At 40.7% G+C, this 18,933-nt stretch overlaps 1 protein-coding gene across 2 annotated transcripts in view; it reads left to right on the top strand.

Annotated features, from left to right (window-relative positions):
- CACNA1C (calcium voltage-gated channel subunit alpha1 C) overlaps positions 1 to 18,933 on the top strand; it is a 476,564-nt gene that overhangs the window by 328,113 nt on the left and 129,518 nt on the right. For both annotated transcript variants that reach the window (XM_051784889.1, XM_051784890.1), the window contains exon 9: positions 4,278 to 4,450. In XM_051784889.1, coding sequence (XP_051640849.1) covers positions 4,278 to 4,450 — 173 coding nt within the window. The remainder of the gene's footprint in view (positions 1 to 4,277; positions 4,451 to 18,933) is intronic.

Here is an 18,933-nt window from a genome sequence, read left to right on the forward strand (position 1 = left end):
TTCTGCTGAGTTACAAAGTGTCTTCACTTTGCAGATTCAGCTTTTTTTTTTTTTACTTAGAGTATTGCTATTAATCTGATCTATGTAGATGATCCACCTGCCTGTTCTACGTAGATACAAAGCAGCATTCCTGGTTATCTTTGAATATCCGTTCTGGGCATCTCTGATTTCTTCCCATTTATCTATTTCAGGAACTTGAGCAAGCATGTTGTGTAGGTAGACTTTGTCAATGACAGATTAGCTTAGGGGTTTTTTTAATCACTTCTGAATACATAAGTGTAATTAATTGTACTCACAAAGACATCTTGATTGCACCTGCAAAATCAAATGCTGAGTTCTGCTCTGCCTAAAGAGCTCATCTGTAATTTGTTTTTACTCAGGTATGTCAACCATTCATGGTCCTTCTGGTGAATTTAGTAGTCTCATGCTAAGCTGAATAGCATGTCAGAGTATTTATATATAGAGTTGTAATCTCTTCCTGCCTTGACTGAGCACAATATAAAATTCATGTATTCCAGAGGAAATATCCAGTCAGCAGATCACACAGTAGACCTCCACAAGCCCACAATTCCACATCATTGCTGTGAGCAGTGATTAGAATTTGCTTGAGATCAGAGATGTTCACATCTGTGTTACCTGTTTCAGTTAATTAGCGAGGAAAAAAAATTGCAGCGTGGGTTCAACCTTCAGATGTGCACGCTGAAGCATAGAGATTCACATTTCCTTTATATTTTGCCTAACAGTGAACCAAATCCCAGGACACAGGCCAAACAAGCAGTTGCCTAAGGCAAATGGAGGGCAGGAGAAACAGCCTTTTTCTCTGCCTTGAGAGGATCCTGCAAAACCCAGTTGGCTGCTTGTGATGCTTTTACTGCTGAGAAAGAGGTCAGAGTGGATGGGAGGCTGGCTATGGTTGTAACTCCTCCCTGAGCAGTTTTTTTGACCTTTCAGGAATTTTTTCTGGTCTTCTGTCCCCTCTTCCAACTCTTCCCATTCCTTGGTGTACTTCTTAGGATGGATGAAATTTGAAACCTTGTGCTCCACTTCTAGTAGTAAGCAAGAGCTTTGAACTGCTAGAATTCTGCTGGTTTTCTCACTTTCCGTTTCCTCTACATGTGAGAAGTCATCTTGAGATCAGATATAGACAAGAATTACCTATATTCCATCATCAGGGTGGCAAAGAGAAGTTTCCTTCTGATACAGCACAGGATGCAGAGCTGGGTGTTTATATTTATGATTTTGACCCACTGTAGCCTCAAAGACAGAAAACATCTCTCCAGAGTACTCTGCTATTTCGTATTCCCATTGGCAGACAAATCTTATAATTTTCTGTGAGAAGTAAAAGAAAGTGAAGGAAACTGAATTCTCATAAAAACAAACAGATTCACCAACTCTTATACTGATGTCCTTGGGCTCACTGAAAATGGACAGGTTGCTTGATAGTTCTGCAAGCCTTTGTTAACCTTATCCTGACACGACAGTGCAGTCTTTTTGGAGTAGACCACCTCCAGGCTCAAGATGGCACTTCCATCAGAAAGCTCATTTGGTCCTTGGCCTCCCTGCTGAAACTGCAAACAATGAGCCTTTATTGTGAGCTGTGATGGTGGCAGAAGAAATGTGCCCACCTGCCTGCAATAGGCACCGGGCCGAGGTCACCAGCTCATTTCACGGGGGATGGTAAATGATCATCCGTAGTAATTCTCGACGGTGAACTACATTTGCCCAAGTACAGGATGGCATTCCACATGGGAGGTGATTTGAATTGCAGCAGCAATTTCCTGAGCTACCTGTTCCCAGTGGTCTAATGTTAGTAGAGCACAGAAATTAAGACAATTTAAATAGGTTGTCTTCTTTGGAGAGTTGTTTGAGATGTGCAGTTGTCATACGCTGTACAAAGGAAGGAGACATGCAATTGCAGGTTGTTTAGATGAGGCAATCACAGTATTTCCAACTGTGCTATAAAACTGTAGGTAAAATTCACTCCTCTGCTGATGGTCAGTGTAAAGACATCCTGTTAAAAATCTCACATTGCTTCAGTTAGCTCTCCCCCACAGCCCTGTTGAGAGAGACAGTAAGTGTGGACTGAAAGGACCCAAACAGACATGCAGCTTAGAAACATTGAACATAAATGATCCACTTCAGTGCACAGTAGGAATTTCACTTCTGTAAGCTGGGCTGTTTTGTAATTTTTGCCACTTTGGTTTCTAAAACAGCCCCTTTCAGTTTAAATCCATACAAATATAAATAGTTCTCACCTGGAGTTCAGGGCTCAGTCCATTTAAAAATTGGACCCATTTGTTTTAGATTCTAAAATAACAATTTAGGAGCTAACAATTGAAATTTGATTTATCAAAAGGGCTTAATAATACACAGATTCATTCAGTGATTTTTTTTTCAGAGTTAATTCATTATTTTGGATAAGGCACTGTATCAGACCCAGTGGAAAGGTGTTATTGAAGCAGAAAATATAACTACTATTGATTGATTTTTTTGAAAATTCTTTCTACAGTTTTTATTATTACTCTTGGGGGGTTGTTTATTTGTTTTACATCGTAAATAGCAAAATATCACTCCCAGTATGAGAAAATTTCATTTTTCATTTTTTCCATGCCTTGAGGCTGAGTTTGGAGCCAGGGTTGACTGTGATCTACCTTCAGGCCAGAGATGCCAGTGTTTCTCTTACTCATTTCCACCTTCCTTATCACAGTCCCAAGGGAGGGGCTAAGCCCTCAGCAGTGTCACCAAAGCACATGCTTTGTCAAATACTTTGGCTTGAAATTCAGGGATCATCCTACTTTGATTCTGCTACAGTGCTGGTTTTTGCACAGCTCATTTTATTGAAAGCCTGATCCCAAACCTGTTGAAGTCCATGGAAACCTTTCAGTGAGATTTGGACCAGACAGGAGGAAATTACATCACCATCACTGTTAGAAACCAACCTCCATCTCAGTTACCTAAGGAGCAGTCACATGGCATTCATTAACATTTTGGGTAGGATTTTCATAATCCTAATATTATGCCACCAATATTAGTGTTAGGTTTCCTATTTATTTTTGCAGAAGCAAACTTAAGACAAATCCTAGGCGGAGTAGGATTTTTTAAAATCCACTCATTGTTGACATTCATTAGCAACAGCAATGGAGAATGAATTGGAAAGAATGACTTTACCATTACAGAATGGACTGTATTATCTGCTGTGTGTGTCTTATGTAGTGATCTGCTTCAGCAGATATAAGACTTAATGCTTAGGTACTCTTGGTCCAGCAATTTTCACAATCATTAAGCTTACTTTTTGAAATACAAGTGCTAAAACCTGGTTTAGAACCACATGGGAGTCTCTAAATAGGGGTAGGTCAGCATTTCTTGAAAAAAAAATCTTGCTGTATAGGTGTCTCTGAAAGAGGGGAAGACAGAACCACAGCCAAAACCAAGGCAAAGCATTTAGGATCATAACTAAGCAACATGAAATTCTTGTTCTTAAGCCTTCTGTTTTCAGTCTATATTCTCAATAGGGTTCTCTCATAAAACTGTCATCAAATGTCTACCCTTTTCACTTTCTGGCAGAATCTATTAGTTTTTTTCTATCCATAATTTATCATGTTTCTTCACCCAACTTGTATTTGAAAAATACATTTCATGTCGGATAACAGGCTTGAAAACCGAAAGTCTGCAGTAAAACATTGAGGTCTGAGTTTTTAAATATACTTTCCAGTACTGTGGGTGAAATTGACCATAATTAAATGTGTACAAAATTGTGAGTACCATTAATTACACTTAAACCAATTTAGTTGTGATATATAATCTTAAAGACAGATTGAAACCTGGCTAAAAATTAGAGCCACCATCTCACTCTCCAGATGTCAGATTATTGTCAAACAGTTCATCATTAACCATTATTCATATAGATATTTGTGGATAACTGTTAGAGAATATCAAGTGGTAAAGAATATTAGAAAGTGTATGGCATTGTACAGAAAATTGCACAGAAATGTTACATATGTGTTTTATTTGAATAGTCAGTCAAATGTTGAGAATTAAAGGATTAAAAACAGGTATTAATCTTTTCCTGAGTATTGGTAGAAATGTGGACACTCCAGCTGTTTTACATGTGTATCTAGAAGGGATGGTTCATTCATGTGTCTGTCTTGAAAGAGTAGAGAAAGCTGGGTGTGCTACACAGACTGAGGAGACTTTCTAGTGGAAATCAATCTAACCCATTGTTTTTCCATGTCTTCCTTCCCTCCACCCATGTCCTGTCCCTCCCTCCCTCTTGCTAGGGAGTTTTCCAAAGAAAGAGAGAAGGCTAAGGCTCGAGGCGATTTCCAGAAGTTACGGGAAAAACAACAGCTAGAGGAGGATTTGAAGGGATACTTGGACTGGATAACTCAAGCAGAAGATATTGATCCAGAAAATGAAGATGAAGGCATGGATGAGGAGAAGCCTCGAAACAGTAAGCAACTTTCTTCTCTCTCTTTCTCATTCTCTCTTTCTCTCTCTCTCTGTGCTTTTAGCAAGAGAGCCTGTGCCCACCTGCTGTAGTGCTGAGATGGCTTAAAAGGAAGAACAAGTTCTTCCTGAGACATGCACTGTGCTTATACATGATTCCAGTTTAATGCCCACAGGAAACTGTGGGAAGCAGAAATATGTGTGCAATAACTGATATTCTGCAGATCCTTGGTGTTTTGCCTGTGATATTGACATAAGATCTTGATATTAAACAGAAAAATACTTGGTCAATACTTGGTCAATACTTGCTCTTCCACTACTGGGAAAAGCTTTAAAATATATGTGTGTTTCCTATTCATTTATTTAATTGCAGTTCAGTGTTACAGGCTGTTTACAAATGGCTGGTACTTAGAAAGCAAAGGTTTCTTGGGCAAAACAGTGCTACAGTGTGGGAGAAGGGCCTAATCAACCCTGTTGTACATTAAGTGGGCCATCTGTAACTCCGTTGAAATCAGTGGATTTGTGTTTCCTTTTTCCAGGCTGGATTTAAGCTCTCAGACATTTCTTGTAAGGGTGTTATTCTTCTGTTCTGGAGTTGACAAGATGTTTGTATGAAGTGAAAATTCACCAACAATCTCTTCTTATTAGGAATCCTGAAGACAGAAGGGCTTGGAGAAAGCAGTGCTTTCTTCATTGAATTACCTTTATTGAATCTTCTCCTTCCACCTGCTCTTTTACCAGTACAGGCTCCATAACACTTCAGAAACAATTAGCAGTTATCATTGCTGGTTGTGCACTTGGGGAAATGTCAGACTTGGAACCTTTACACAGTTAATGGACACTGACTCTACTCTTAGCTTTCATTGCAGGAATGTGCATTTTCTTAGTTTGATTTTGGAAGAGAGGACATGAAACACTTCCCTGGAGATCATCCTTCCTACCAAACAACCAAAATCCATGGGGTGATCCAATCAGAAACATATATGCTAGTAATAAGAAGATTGGACATGGGAAAGTTGTGCTTTTCTTGCTTTAGCAAGATTTTTATCAGATGTTAATAACCTTTTGGGGAATGAGCACTATCACTGTCAGAACACTTGAGTTCTTTTAGAAAAAAAAAAGTGAGGTCATTAATATCAGGTTATACCCATGATACTTAGGTATCTGGACTTGCAGGAGTCACTGTGGTAACTCACTCAGACTTTCCCCAAATCAGGTTATTTTGATTTTTATGCTGCTGTCTTCATAGGTCATATAGCTTACTTTCACAATTTAACCTCAGTAATCATTTGGAAATGAATTTATTATTCATAGCCAAAATTTGCTGCTCTGTGGTGTACAATACATGAATATGTAAGATGTAGATTCATTGCATGTGCTGTTGAGTGCAGTCAATCCATATTTAAGCTAACAAGCTCCTTTTTTGGTTGGTGATATTAAGAACTGAAAGATAGTGCATCTCCAGCTTGCTTTCAGTTCTTCCTGTTCAGTTTAATAAAGTGAGGCTTTTAAGACATGATTGATAAAAATTAGCCCCCTTTCATCTTACTAGTTGTCTAGAATTTTTCATAGTTGGCTGTTAATTATAGAATTACCTACTATTATTAGCAAACTTGTTAGCCCTTTCTTTTCCAAGCTACTAATGAGTGCAATGTCTACAATGCCATTGATTCCATGTGTCAGGTCTAAGGGCAGTGGTTGTTGACAAGACCCTTGTACACAGCACATTCTCTGTGACATTGTGGCTTTGGGGTACATTATCCATTTTTATTACATGCAGACCAGGCTTGGAAACAAACATCTGCAGTCTGCAGTGCCTAGCACTAAACAGTAGAATTACACCTTTGTACAGGATACAAAGGAAGGCTGTGGACTGATTTTGGCCATGTTCTGGGGACAGTGGTCATGCTAAGAAAAATTTCAGCACAAGAGAATGACAGAGACCAAGCAAGCAGGTCACTGTGAAGTTTATTTGCCTATTCCTCTGATATATGTGCCCCATTTAGAGCAGGCACCATTCTTAGTGTCTGTGGCCTGTATCTTTGAATACCAAATCAGTCCTCCTTCTAGCCTTGGTGTACTATCCAGTGCTGTATCTTGGTGTCCCCACCACAGGCTTTTCTGACTATGTAAGTAAAGGGTGCCTGTGAACCATCTCAACCCACTCAGGTTCTGCAGACCAGTTTACTAACCAGCTCTGACAAGGCCTGTCTACTGTCCTGAAGCTGAGTCACATTGCAGCTGTACTGCTCTTGGGGCTTGATAGATCTGCTGGAAATTGGGTTGAAAGAACACTGAGTCAGAAAAACTGAGAAACAGAGACCCTTTCCTTCATGGCTTCAGCTTAAGATAATACCACAGAAAAGGTGCTGTGAGTAAGTGACAGGGTGTTTTCTTTGGGATGGGTTTGCCTGGTGTGTTAGCTACTGTGTTGAATGTTTTGGCATTCATGCCAGCAGTCAATCACTGGTAGGGTTAATCTGAGGGAGAAACATGGTATTAATTCTCTTCCAAAAGCCATCTACAAAATGAGCTCCAACTGTAAGGGACAGATGGCACAGTTGTAAATTCCCTCAGGAATCCCTTTGGCTTGAGTGCTCCCAAGACATTTGAATCCCACCTACTAGCAGTCCAAGATTGCATCACCAAGATTCCAATAGCTTCCTTGTCTTTTTGTCTCAGTTGCCTCATATGCACCTTCAGTGTGCTTTTTGTTCAAGTGCTCTTCGAAGCTCACCGCTTTCTGTCTCTGGTACAACATCCTGAACTGCACAGAGGAACGTTTCTGCCCCTTTCCAGCACACTTCGTTCAGTGATTAATTAATGTCGACTTTTAAGGTATCAGCCCTGAGACTTTCAGATAACAATTCTCTGAAATGCACAGGGCAGTTCAGGCCTCCTTAAGCTGCTGCCTTAGCTCAGTAAACTTCTGAGGTGGCCTTTGCATCAGTTATGTTGTACTGATGCTCAGGAGAGGTGCTCCTGCCTGAACTCTGGCAGTGACTCACACGGTTACTTTGAAGAAGTCACATCAGTTTTTGCTTCTTTGGTTTTCCCCCAGAGGTTGTTTGGAGGCTCTGTGGGGAGTTAATAAGGAATATCAGAATAGTTCAGAAGTTTAATTAAAATATACTTATTAAACCAGAGTCTCAGCTAACCTAAGCTCTGAGATTCAGCAGTTTACACCATCTGGGCCCTGACCCAGGTAGTCTACCTAAACTGAAGCATCCCAAACACAGAGAACATATGTTTCCAGTCTCTTCTCTGTCCTTGGCAGCTGCAGAGGCAGGTTTTGCTGTCTTCTTACTTTGTAGAGAGTGCTGCCTGCTTGTCAGCATGGAAACTGCCTCCTGTAAAACAGAGAACACAAGGTGGAAGAGAAATTCACTTGCATCCCTTTTAGGTTTGACTGCCTATGACAGTCCTTAGGGCATCATTGATTATCTTTTTTATATTCTGCTGCTTTCCTGAAGCTGTCAAACCTTGCCCTAAGTCTCATTCTGTGTTTACAGTCCTAATGAAATGATCAAGTCCAAGGACTACAACAGTGAGGATCTTAGTGAAAAAAAAGGGTAAGAAAGGAAGATAATTGCAGCCAGAGTCAGACAATCTGTGCATCCTTTAGCTGTTGCTCCCCATAGCAGAGGTCTTGGCATTCTGCTAAGGTAGTTTTTTACCAGTGATCACTCACACGGATTGAGAGACATTCACAGAAGAGGCTGCATTAATTCTCTGTGTTTCGGGGAATTACCATGTTTAAGGCAGTTTTTTTCATGTTGTTTGCAAACATGATTTTGCCATTATGACAGATGTGAGGTGGGAAATGTGAAAAGGCTTCTGGGGGCCGTTTGTGTTGATGATTTTCATCTGTGCTCTTTCCCTGATGGGCCTTCTGCATGGGAAGAAAACATTAATTTGACAGAGGGTAGAACACATGTCATGGCACAAAGCAGCTACTGAATTTCAAAATGACATGATACCAAAGAGAACCGTCCCTCCTATTGCCACAGTTACTGTGAATTTGCCCTGTTTTTTTCCCCCCCTTCCTGAGAGTGGTCTGGAATGCATCTGTGTTGCTGTGGGCAGAATCAGGAAACCTCAAGCCAACCCAGATTCTCCTCCTATTGAAATTAATTGGCAAAGCTCCCATTGACTTCAGTGGGGTCACGAAAAAGCTGTGAATAGGCAAGGAGAAGTAATTTGATGTTTCTGACTGCTCAGATTTTGTCCACCCTCTGTTTTTTTCTATTTCAGTTTTATTTGGTGCTACTATCTATGTAAGTATGACCTAATTAATGTCCCTGAAAGTCTAATGTCCCCTAAAAGTAACAGAGCCCACTGCTTGGCTTGGGATCTGACAACAAAGGCATTCTGTGATTCAAGGCAATTCATTCTTCTATTTAGTCATATCCAAGGTAGTAGTGTAAATTCAAGACCTCATTTGCAAGTTGCTTACCATACTAAAATTTAAAGGCTAATCATACTCCAAGGCCCTATTGTAGTGGAACTGATGGCTATAGATAATCGGGTTTTCATGTAACACAGCAGAAAAAAACCCAGTACAAATCAATGTATTGCCTATCAAATCATTTAACAATACTTCAGATAATATGTTAAAAAGCGAAAGGTATGGGAAGGGAGTTGACTGCACATATATGTAGTTTTATGCCTCAGGTAAAGTCAGAATAGTGCACAATTGAAGAAAAAAGTACAGAAAAACAGGCAAGTTCTAAAATGTTTTTAAAAAAATAAGCTGTTCAAAAAGAAATAGTCTTCAGTCTTCACCTTCTGAGCATTTTTTGTAGTACCTTAGTGACCTTTGGAAATGTTTGCTAATATCTGAGTTCACTGCCTCTAAGGAATCGACAGCAACTGAACTTTTTGGTGGACCACAGATTTTTGTCTTGCTCCTACAGCCAGTGTTACTTGTGAACATCATCATAACTAGGCAGTAGAGTGCATTTAATCACAGGTTTGTGAGAGTATTCCCCAGAAGAAAATGATTCTGAGGCAGGGAAGAAGTTTTCAGCAGCAAAAGCAATATTTTAGAAGAAATTGGTACCTCTTGGAACATTTGAACTTTTGGAAAATCTATGTCTTTCATGGAAACTGCACATCAGGCCATAAATGAGAACAGGAGAGCTGGTGGTTCAAACAGGAAAAGGGAAAGGGAAGAATTTTAGAACTCTAGCAATAGAAACCTCAGCAACTTTAACCCAAACAGGGTTTTATTCCCAAGGGATCCAATAGTAGTTTGACTCTATTACATAACAGGGATAAAAGCATGACCACCTTTCTCTAAAAGTCCAGGCATTTTAGGATTTATCTGTCCAATTTCTGTTGACTTGACTTCCTTTGGCAAAGTCAACTTACATAGCACAAGGACACTCCGTTGATCTCAGGGAGGTTATGTTACCAAATACATACCACTGACTTTAATGAAATCTGTCACTAAATCCTGTGCAACCCTCTGGGAAAGTTGGAGATTTGAAGCTGTTGGATAGAGAGAGCTTTATGTACAGCTCTAATCATGATACCAAATATAAAAGAATACCAACTTGTTCGATTTGCACATTTAGTAATTTCATATGTCAACTCGCTCAGCGGCCCCCAAATCATGTGCTTAGTGTAATTAGAAGGAAGTAGCTTATTACTTTCAGCCTGAAAAAAAAAAATATCATGGTACTGTGGGATAATGTCTAAGGTAGGAAGTACATAACAGGATTTTCCAAGACTTGACTACAGGCTAAAATTTCAGGGTGGCCTAAAAAACTCTTGGTATATTTTCTGTGATGAAATTTAATGGGGAAGTTCACAGCTAGGGAATTAACATGGAAGATGCAGGGGGGGAAATCAAGGAGTGTATATTTACAAGATATCTATTTTAAATCCATTTTTGACCGTCACTATCTTAAAACTCATGTCTTCTTACTGAAAAGCAAAAAGATGGTGTTCTGAGCTAATTTCTGTTTAACAGAACATACTTGAACTTGTCTGTTGACAGCAAGTTAGTTCACCCTGTATTATTCTAGGTTCATCCACAAAATCTGTCCCAATGTATTTCACATACACATGGAAGGACAAGGGCAGCCACCCCTTGACACGCAGGTACAGCTTGATATTTCAGAGGATTTCTGCCTATTGTCAAAAAGCAATTAAAAAAAACCCCACAGGCTGCTTGCATGGGATTTAAGGTCATCTAAGCAAAAGCTCTAAGAGGCACAGGCTAAAAAATGAAACCTTTATCAGTTTAGTTCCTCCACTACCAGTTGGTGGTTTGAATGGCATCATACAACCTATTTGCATTTTGTTGCTTTCCATGTGTAAACACAGGGAAATCAATGCCAGCATTGTAAAATGATTTATTATCTGTCAACACCTCATTTAAAGAGGAAGAAAGCACAATCTCTTCTACTTTTATCATTGTCCACTGATGTGGAAAATAATCATCTGGTAACCAAGAAGAGAATAGCTACAGTGCCAACAATTTGAAGGCATTTCACAAGGGCACTTGGTAGGTATTTCACAAGGAGTTTAGCAGCTGGGATAGATTTATTCTCTTTCACCTGGAGACAGAGGGACAAAATAAGTGCTTTTTGGTGTTCACTGCACCACCAGCTTCTTCTAGGAAAAAAAAACTCCATGTGCTCAGCTGCAGAGGTTCCAAAACATGGTTTGCTTGGACAGGAGTGAAAGCAACTCCCAAGTATGTTCTGTTCCCAGTCCACACTGTAGAAAACAGTCCCAGTGGCATTTTTCTACCTTGTCATCTTTTGAAGTAGCTCATATGCTACTCCTAATATAAATACTACAGTTTGAGGACACTTAATAAAGGGCCTTTGTAAATGATAAGTCAGCTTTGTTTTTGTTGTGTGGTTCTTCGCAGAGAAGCTCAGGTTGCAAAATGCAGCATGGGTTTGTGCTACAGATGTCCAGCTCGAGTCTATAATTAGCATGCTGCCTAGAAAAAGCTTCTGGGACATTAGTTCTCACATTAGGCTGAATCACTCCTGCAATCCTTAGGCAAAAATCATACTGGAATTCCTGGGGATTTTGCCTGGGTAAGGACTTGGGCCCCAATCTGTTTTGTCCGAGGTCAGTAACAAAACATGCAAATGTCAGCGCTTGAAAATGTTGCCCAGTGTGAGGCCTTGATGCGCCAGAGGCTCCTCAGTGCTCACACATGACTTCAATATTGTGTAACTGTCAGCCACCAAAGGCAAAGCGTGAGATATTTGGGATCTGAGATTGCTTGCAGGACTGAGTAGTCCAGGACTGTTTGCCCAGTGCATAATTCCACTGGCTACAGTGCAGTCGTATCTGGCGTGAATTTGCCCCGTTGTCATTACGAGCGTGTTGCTCCCATAACTGTGCTGAAGGAAATGTGGGATCAGACCCAGATAAAATTTTGTAACCTAAAAAGAAGAAGCAACATATATCAGAAAAGAATAAGAAAGCATTTGTGAGGCTTTATAGTGACCCTGCAGGTAGCTTTGGTAGCAGAGTACAGAGGGCAATGATACTCAGCAATGTAGGTGAGAGAAAGTGAAGCTGCCATTTCCAAGTGTCATTTTCATTGTGTAACTTTCTGTGCAGCTGAAGTAACAAAAGAAAGATCATTTAGTGTGATTCTGCTTCTACCTTTGTCCCGTGTTCCATCAATGTCAACAAAACGATGCCAACATTTGACTTTTTCCTACTGGAATAAAACCAGAACTGAGAGTAGACTTCCCTCCTGACTCTCTTCACTTGATGCTTTCTTTTTTTTTGTTGTGAGTGAAAAATCAAGGAAGCAGTATGGCTTTATCCTTGAATGTTTTGTCTTTCTCCCCATTTCCAAGAGGAAATACTTAAGGGAAAAAATTAGTCTTCTCAACAAAGTGAAATTTAAAACTTTGAGGTTTAAATTATGCTTAAAAATGCTTCAGCTACAGCATTGATTCTTGAAATATGTATGCAGGTTAATATTTGGAGAGGAGTGAAATCTTGTTCTGAACTCTTTTGTCTAATTTAAAAAAAAAAGGCACAGGAAGGCTAAACAGTGTTGTCAGGGTGACTCACCCTGTCAGTGCCAGTGACACAGTCTCTCACACCATTCTTTGCCCTCTTGACCAGAATTTTGACCTTGGAGTGTATCAGATAAGGCATTTACAGGTTTGATCAAGGGTGGTTTTGAACTATTTTCCTTCTCTGGGAATTCACCATAATCATGTCAATAATTTTAGTAAATACAGTTTTCTTGTTCCCTTGAATGTATGGATGGTTCATTCCATGTAAATTAATCAACAGGTCTGGTTTTTATTAGTAATATAATTTAATAACCCAGATTTTATCAAATAGCAGCTTTTAGGTCCATTGTTCTGTAGATTTCACAACTTCCCAGCTTTTCTTTCTCTCCTTCTGGCTGAAAGGAATCTTTGATCATGAAACAAAAAGCAAGCAACCTTTTGTAAGCCTTCTTCCCCTTCCTTCTCTGCTGCTAAGTTACTGCTGAGGGTAGGTAAATCCCATCTAACCAAACAAGATGTAGAAGCAGTTTAGTTCAAGCCTGCATTTTCTCTCCAAGGACTGTATGGAGAAAAAAAACGTTTCCTTTGTTTGAACAGAGAGAAAAAGAAGATGATGCTGGTAATTCAGAAAGCCTCAGGACAAAAGCTGTGGCCAATGTTACAAGCTATAATTCAGCAGTAATTTGTTCCAACATAGCATCAGAAGGCCTGATACCCTTTGGTGAAGGAGGAAAAGCATTTCTAAGAAGGGGAAGGTGAGCTAAATTCAGGCATGTGGCTGACTCCAGCAGCTAGCTTCTTGAGTGAGTGCTGGTGAATAGTGACAGCTCTGAGATAATTAACTGACCCTAAGGGGGTCATTGTGATGAGCACCAAATAAATCTCTGTGCCACTTTTGCACGGAAGAAGAGATGCCAGCGTTTTGAGCCCAAACTCCAAAATTGTGCTGATTTCTGCCCACAGGCTCAGTTTTGCTTCTTGTTCCCTTGCAGGCGTCCAAAGTTACAGAATTTAGATAAGCTTCCAGGCTGCTGTAGTTCACAACTGGGAAAAAAACTCTGCCTGTAAGATCCTCTCTAGCTGAAAACGTTTTGTGGTGATCTACACGTGCTCTTGCCCTCTTGCAGCTGAGGATGTGCTTTGTGTTGTTCAACTTACAGGGTTTTCCAGCTTCACCCTTCCCCAGCTCTTGTAACCTGGAGCACAAACAACATTAGACTGAGAACTGCTGGAGCAGTGATGTGTGACCAGCCACAGCATATAGAGGCTGACATTAATGTTGATAGGGCATTAAGTTTATCTACTATAAAAGCTATTTCCCTAGCAAAGACTGTCTGATAACACCTCTGCTAGACTTAGGTTGATGTAGGAATCCTCTTGAAATACTAGTATGTTACACAGAAATATTTTTGAAGGTGGTAAGGCTTTAGAGGGAATCCATTGTTTATATAGCTGGGGAAGACTAACTTTGTGCAAATAAATTAATCTCTATCTTCCCTTTTGGCAAGTACTTCTTGAAGCTGTCAAGATTAATTCACTGACATTGTGATTACACTTCTCAAGAAAGGACAGTAGTCTGTGAGAAAACTGCCTTTGCCATACCTTCTGATGAATTTATTTCCCGTGGTTAGAGAGGCATAGAAAGCATTCAGTACCAGGATATCCACAGAAAATTTTTGGAAGAAATGCCACAACCCCCTAAGAGCAAGATCATATTTTATTTTATTTTATTTTTTAAGGAGATGGCTATAGTGTGCTCTTAAATCTTTATAAGGACAGTTGTAAAGTGGTTTTAAAAACAATGGAGTATTGAACAGTTCCTGCTGAAGTCAGTGAGAATGATCTGTGATCAGTGTTTGAGAATTAGTTCTCATTGCAGATATAGCCTCAAGAGTCTCTTCGTTGAGAAGAAAGCATTGGAGAGCAGGACTGATAGCAGCTGAAATCCTGAGCATTTTTTCATGTGGTATAAAGAACTGTCAGGAGAGAGGCTGTGGTGTTCAGTAACAGTAGCTGAGAGACATAAAGCATGTGTTTGGAGATAGAAACAACTGTTGGGGATGAGAACTGGTTGTATTACAGTAATACCAGCCAAGATCAAAGCCACAGTGTGTCTGGCACTGTACATACAGAAATTAAAAGTATGTGTATGTACTTCCTTTTTACGGAAAACCAAAGCTAGTAAATATGGAGTTCAGCTACCTAAACATATTCATCTAATGCCAATTTAGACATTTCATAGTATCCAAGACCTTCATTGTGAACTGACAGATGAAGTATAGCAGCTGAGGCTTGTACTCTTGTGGTGTAGTAGTTGGAAGGAAATATTCCAGGTAGGATGTCAAAAATGCCATCCAGTGCCTCAGAAGAGGCAAGTGAGTGTGGTTAGTCCAAAGACATGTAGGAAAAGTTTTGTACAAGTAGAACCTTCAATACAGATCTCATAAGCTGAATGTCTTAAAAGTGCTCTTGGTAGGTAGAGGAATGTGATGGAACAGACCATACAGAAATTGTTCTGATACAAGCATTTTTTTCTCTCTTGGTCTGTGTATTCATTATGATCGATCGATCGATCGATCGATCGATCGATCTATCTATCTATCTATCTATCTATCTATCTCTATTTTTCTCTCTCTCTCTCTCTCTTTGTCTTTCCTTATGTATTTTATATTATAACTTGAAGATTGATGTGCAGGAAGGTAAATACTGAGACTGAGACCTTGTATTCCTTGGCCCAGACTGAGTTCTGTTTGGGAAGGGCTCAAAGCAGGAAGTCTCTAAGAGGCCAGAACAGACTAGGAGAGTCAGAAGGTGGATTAGGCAGAGCTGTCCCTGGGAAACTCTCATGCTCTCCACCTTGCCCTCCCCTGGCTGCAAGGTAGCTTGAGTATCTTAAATCAATTCACAAGCAAGCACACAAGAAGGCAAACAGTATTTAACAGCAGGTGGGGTTAGAACACAGCCCCTGCTGTTGTGAAGGCAGTGCAGTGGAGCAGCTCAGTGAGCTGGAGCTGACAGGGGGCCTGAGGCTCTGTGATGTTCCTGTGGCAAAGCTTGGAGACAGGGAGTCTGGGCAACATTACACAGCTGAGCTAGTATATATGCAACCAAACTGGTGGTAATGCTGATGCAGCTGAAGAGAAAGGACAGTTGTGAATGGCATCCAGCACTTTGGGAAGCCTGGGAAGTTTGCAGCAGGGACCCTGTGCAGGCTCGGCTCCGAGGGAGCAGCAGTCACACCCTCACTTTGCTCCTGCTCACTTCTGCTGATTGGATGAGAAACTTCCCATCCACTCTGACAGTCTGCTAATAGGATAAAAATCTCTGGTTGTATTTGCTTCTGGGAAGAAAAGCAGGTCTCTCCATCCCAGTTATCTCATAAACAACAGCCTGGAGAGGTGGCGGGGGAAGGAAAATGTTTCCAACTGGGGAACTGAACTGAAAATAGCTGTGGCACTGAGTCTGCCTGCTGATTACAGCAGCTCTTCAGTTAGCAGGATTGTAAAGATAAGTCAACAGATTAAAGAATTGGCCTTTCAGATCTTGAGGACTAAATTCAAATTCAACTTTAGGCCCCACTGGTGTTCCCAGGACTTGTTACATCGTTTTCCACTTACAAAGTTCTCAAACCACAGCATGATGCATCTCCTTTCTCACCTGAGGAAGGGCTGCAGTCAGACATGTCCCTCTAAGGGCAAACTATGAAGGTCTTGCAGTGGACCGAAGGATAGGTAACACAAGGGTGCCTTTAGGTCAGGGTGAGGATTTTACCAACTACATTACAATCCATAGGCTGAAGTAGCAGAAGGGTTAAACATCAGAACAAGGATGCAGTGGCAGAGCTGCGTGGATCCTCACAGATGTGCAGATCAAAATGTAAGTGTATTATCTAGCTGTTTGAAGAACCACGAGCAGAATAACAGGGCTATGCCAGGTCACGAATGACTTGTTTTAACACAGCTGTGTGAGGGAAGCTTGCATAACACCTGCCCACACTAAGCTTAGCTCAAGCTGTTATTATCAGTCCCTCACTCTCCTGCATGCTAGAAGTATTTGCAAACTAGGAATCTATTATTTCAAGGCCACTATAAAATGCCTGTTTTTTTGGCTCAAGGTAATTCACCTATTCTCAATGCCCTGCTCAAGAGGTATAAAAGCTTTAATTACAGGTTTGACAAGCTGACTTTAAGGGCAAGACTCTTTAACTTCAATTCTTTGTTTTTCTCCTGGCTGCACGGTAACACACAGCTAGCCTGTCTCATGCCTCTGACTCATATGATATTGTGATAATAGTGTCTAGTATCAGACTAGTCATTATATTAGCAGAAGTGTCTGAAAGAACACCACATGCAGGAGCAGCACACAAAATCCCAAGCATTTTATTTACTAGGCACAGAAGAAATGTAGCAGACTAGGGTTTCAAAACAGAGTTTTATGCACATTTTGGAACAGGAGAGGTGAGTTCCATGTCAGGTCATGAAGCTGAATAGAATCTGTTCAGTGTGATCTATGAATACACTTATGGGGGGTCCAGTGTTTTCACAGAGCCCTGGCTCTGGAGTGACCTAGATCTTATGTGTGTGGTACTGTACCTGTTCATCAGTGAACTGAATTGCTTGATTGTTTAGCATCAAGGAAGGCATCGTCCAGAAGCCTTCTCACACACCTCACATGAATACTGCTATTAGAAAATGTCTGCACTTGCTGAGAATTGATCTGGGTCAGGCACTGCCTGTGCAATGGAACTGTTCATATGGACAGGGCCTCGCTGCTGTCTTTTCATAATATTAATGCTTAAATATTTTAAGCACTACTTCTAAATTAAGTCTTCCCAGATGCAGGAAGCATACACTACTCTTCCAGCTTACAGAGTGGTATTTCTGATGAAAATTCTCAATCATTTGTTCTCTCCTACAGTCCCTTCACCTGTGGCCCAGCCTGTACCCTGCCTCTCCTTTGAAATAATACAGCCCATTTTCTCCCTCACATTCACTTTTCCTGTAGTTTGGTTTTTTTTTTTTTTGTGATGCCAACAGGGGCCAGCCTTGAGGAGTATAGTTTCCTTCTTCTATACCAGATATAGTCCTCAGAGAGACGTACCTTCTCATTGGCACAATTCCTGCCAAAGTTCCCTGGTTGCAGGGTTGTACAAGCTCCCTCTGGGGAAAATGTCCATTGTGAGCTGCCAGGGCATTACTCCCCACCCACTGCACCATCCAAACAGTCCCTGGTGTCCTGACCTATCCTCTTACGTTCTCTAGCTCACCAATTGTAGGCCACTCACAGAGTTTTCAGGCATCACCCACCTTGAAATGGCTTTGGGCAGTCAGGAACGTCATAAAACAGCCAGGGCAGCATCTCAGTCACTTTGAAGCTTAGCAGTCTAGGTGTAAAGTAGACACCTAGACTCCCTGGAGAGTTTCTGATGACCTAAGCAGATCAAGTTCTGTAATTATTTTTTTTTTCTTCTCCTGGACTCTGCAGGGAAGATGGATTCACAGGGCTGTGAACTGAAAGAACAAAGATGCTGTTGCTGAAGAAGAGATTCTCTTCAAAGCTACAGCCTCATCACCCAGCTATATATTTGTATGGGTGGGCAGATACAGAAGTTCCTCAGTGCACAGGAGTCACAAAAAGCACATGGGCTGCTTTAAAACCACATTTGTGTTTAAAACCTATGTCCTGGCTATTTTCATTAATAACAAAACCAGTGAGAAATATTAATAACTTCGTGATTATTAGAAACAAAAAGCAACCAATCTTTTAGTTGTTGATTTTGCTGTCTTGAGGGCACTTTCTTTGTGGTTAGTTATTTTGTTCATAATCAATGTTTGTATCACTTCCCAACACATTATCTACAGTGTTTGCAGCTTTCATACCCCCATTTCTAAGGCTCCTGCCAGACCAGCCTGCAATAATGGAATCCTTCTGGTTTTCAAGTGAGACACTCCTGCTTTTCGTGCCGATATATCATTTGTGGGGTAGTTTCAGGCACATTTGATGGCACTGCTGCTTATCCTGAGTTCCTCTGATAAAAATTATAAAGAATGAGAGTGAAAACTTGTAGAACCATTAAGATCGTGCTGTTGTGATTTGTTTGCCATCACAAAATACTGTTGGAAGAGTCAGAGATCCTCAGTTGTTTTGCCTTTCTGTCATTAAGTTCGTCCATCCTTGAATTGCTTCAGAATTTTGTGAGGAACCAAGGGTTTGCTAAAAAATATTATGCTGATACCAGAAAGTTACACTCTAAACCATGTCCCAGCAAGTAAATGCCTTGCCCTTTGGCACCTCAGTTGTTGCTCCCAGCAAGGCAAACAATGCAAGTCATTTATCACACATGAAAACCAGTTTAGGATGTTGTAGGAGGATCCAGATTCAGGAGAGAGACATCTTTCAAGACCTGTTCTGGTAGCACCTCTGTCACTTTGCGACCCAGCCCATCTGTCCTTCTTCAGCCACAGGGATTATGAGAGTT

Source organism: Manacus candei, unplaced genomic scaffold (assembly GCF_025592945.1).
Source record: "Manacus candei isolate 608988 ecotype Guabito, Panama unplaced genomic scaffold, ASM2559294v1 h1tg000018l, whole genome shotgun sequence".
NCBI lineage: Eukaryota > Metazoa > Chordata > Aves > Passeriformes > Pipridae > Manacus > Manacus candei.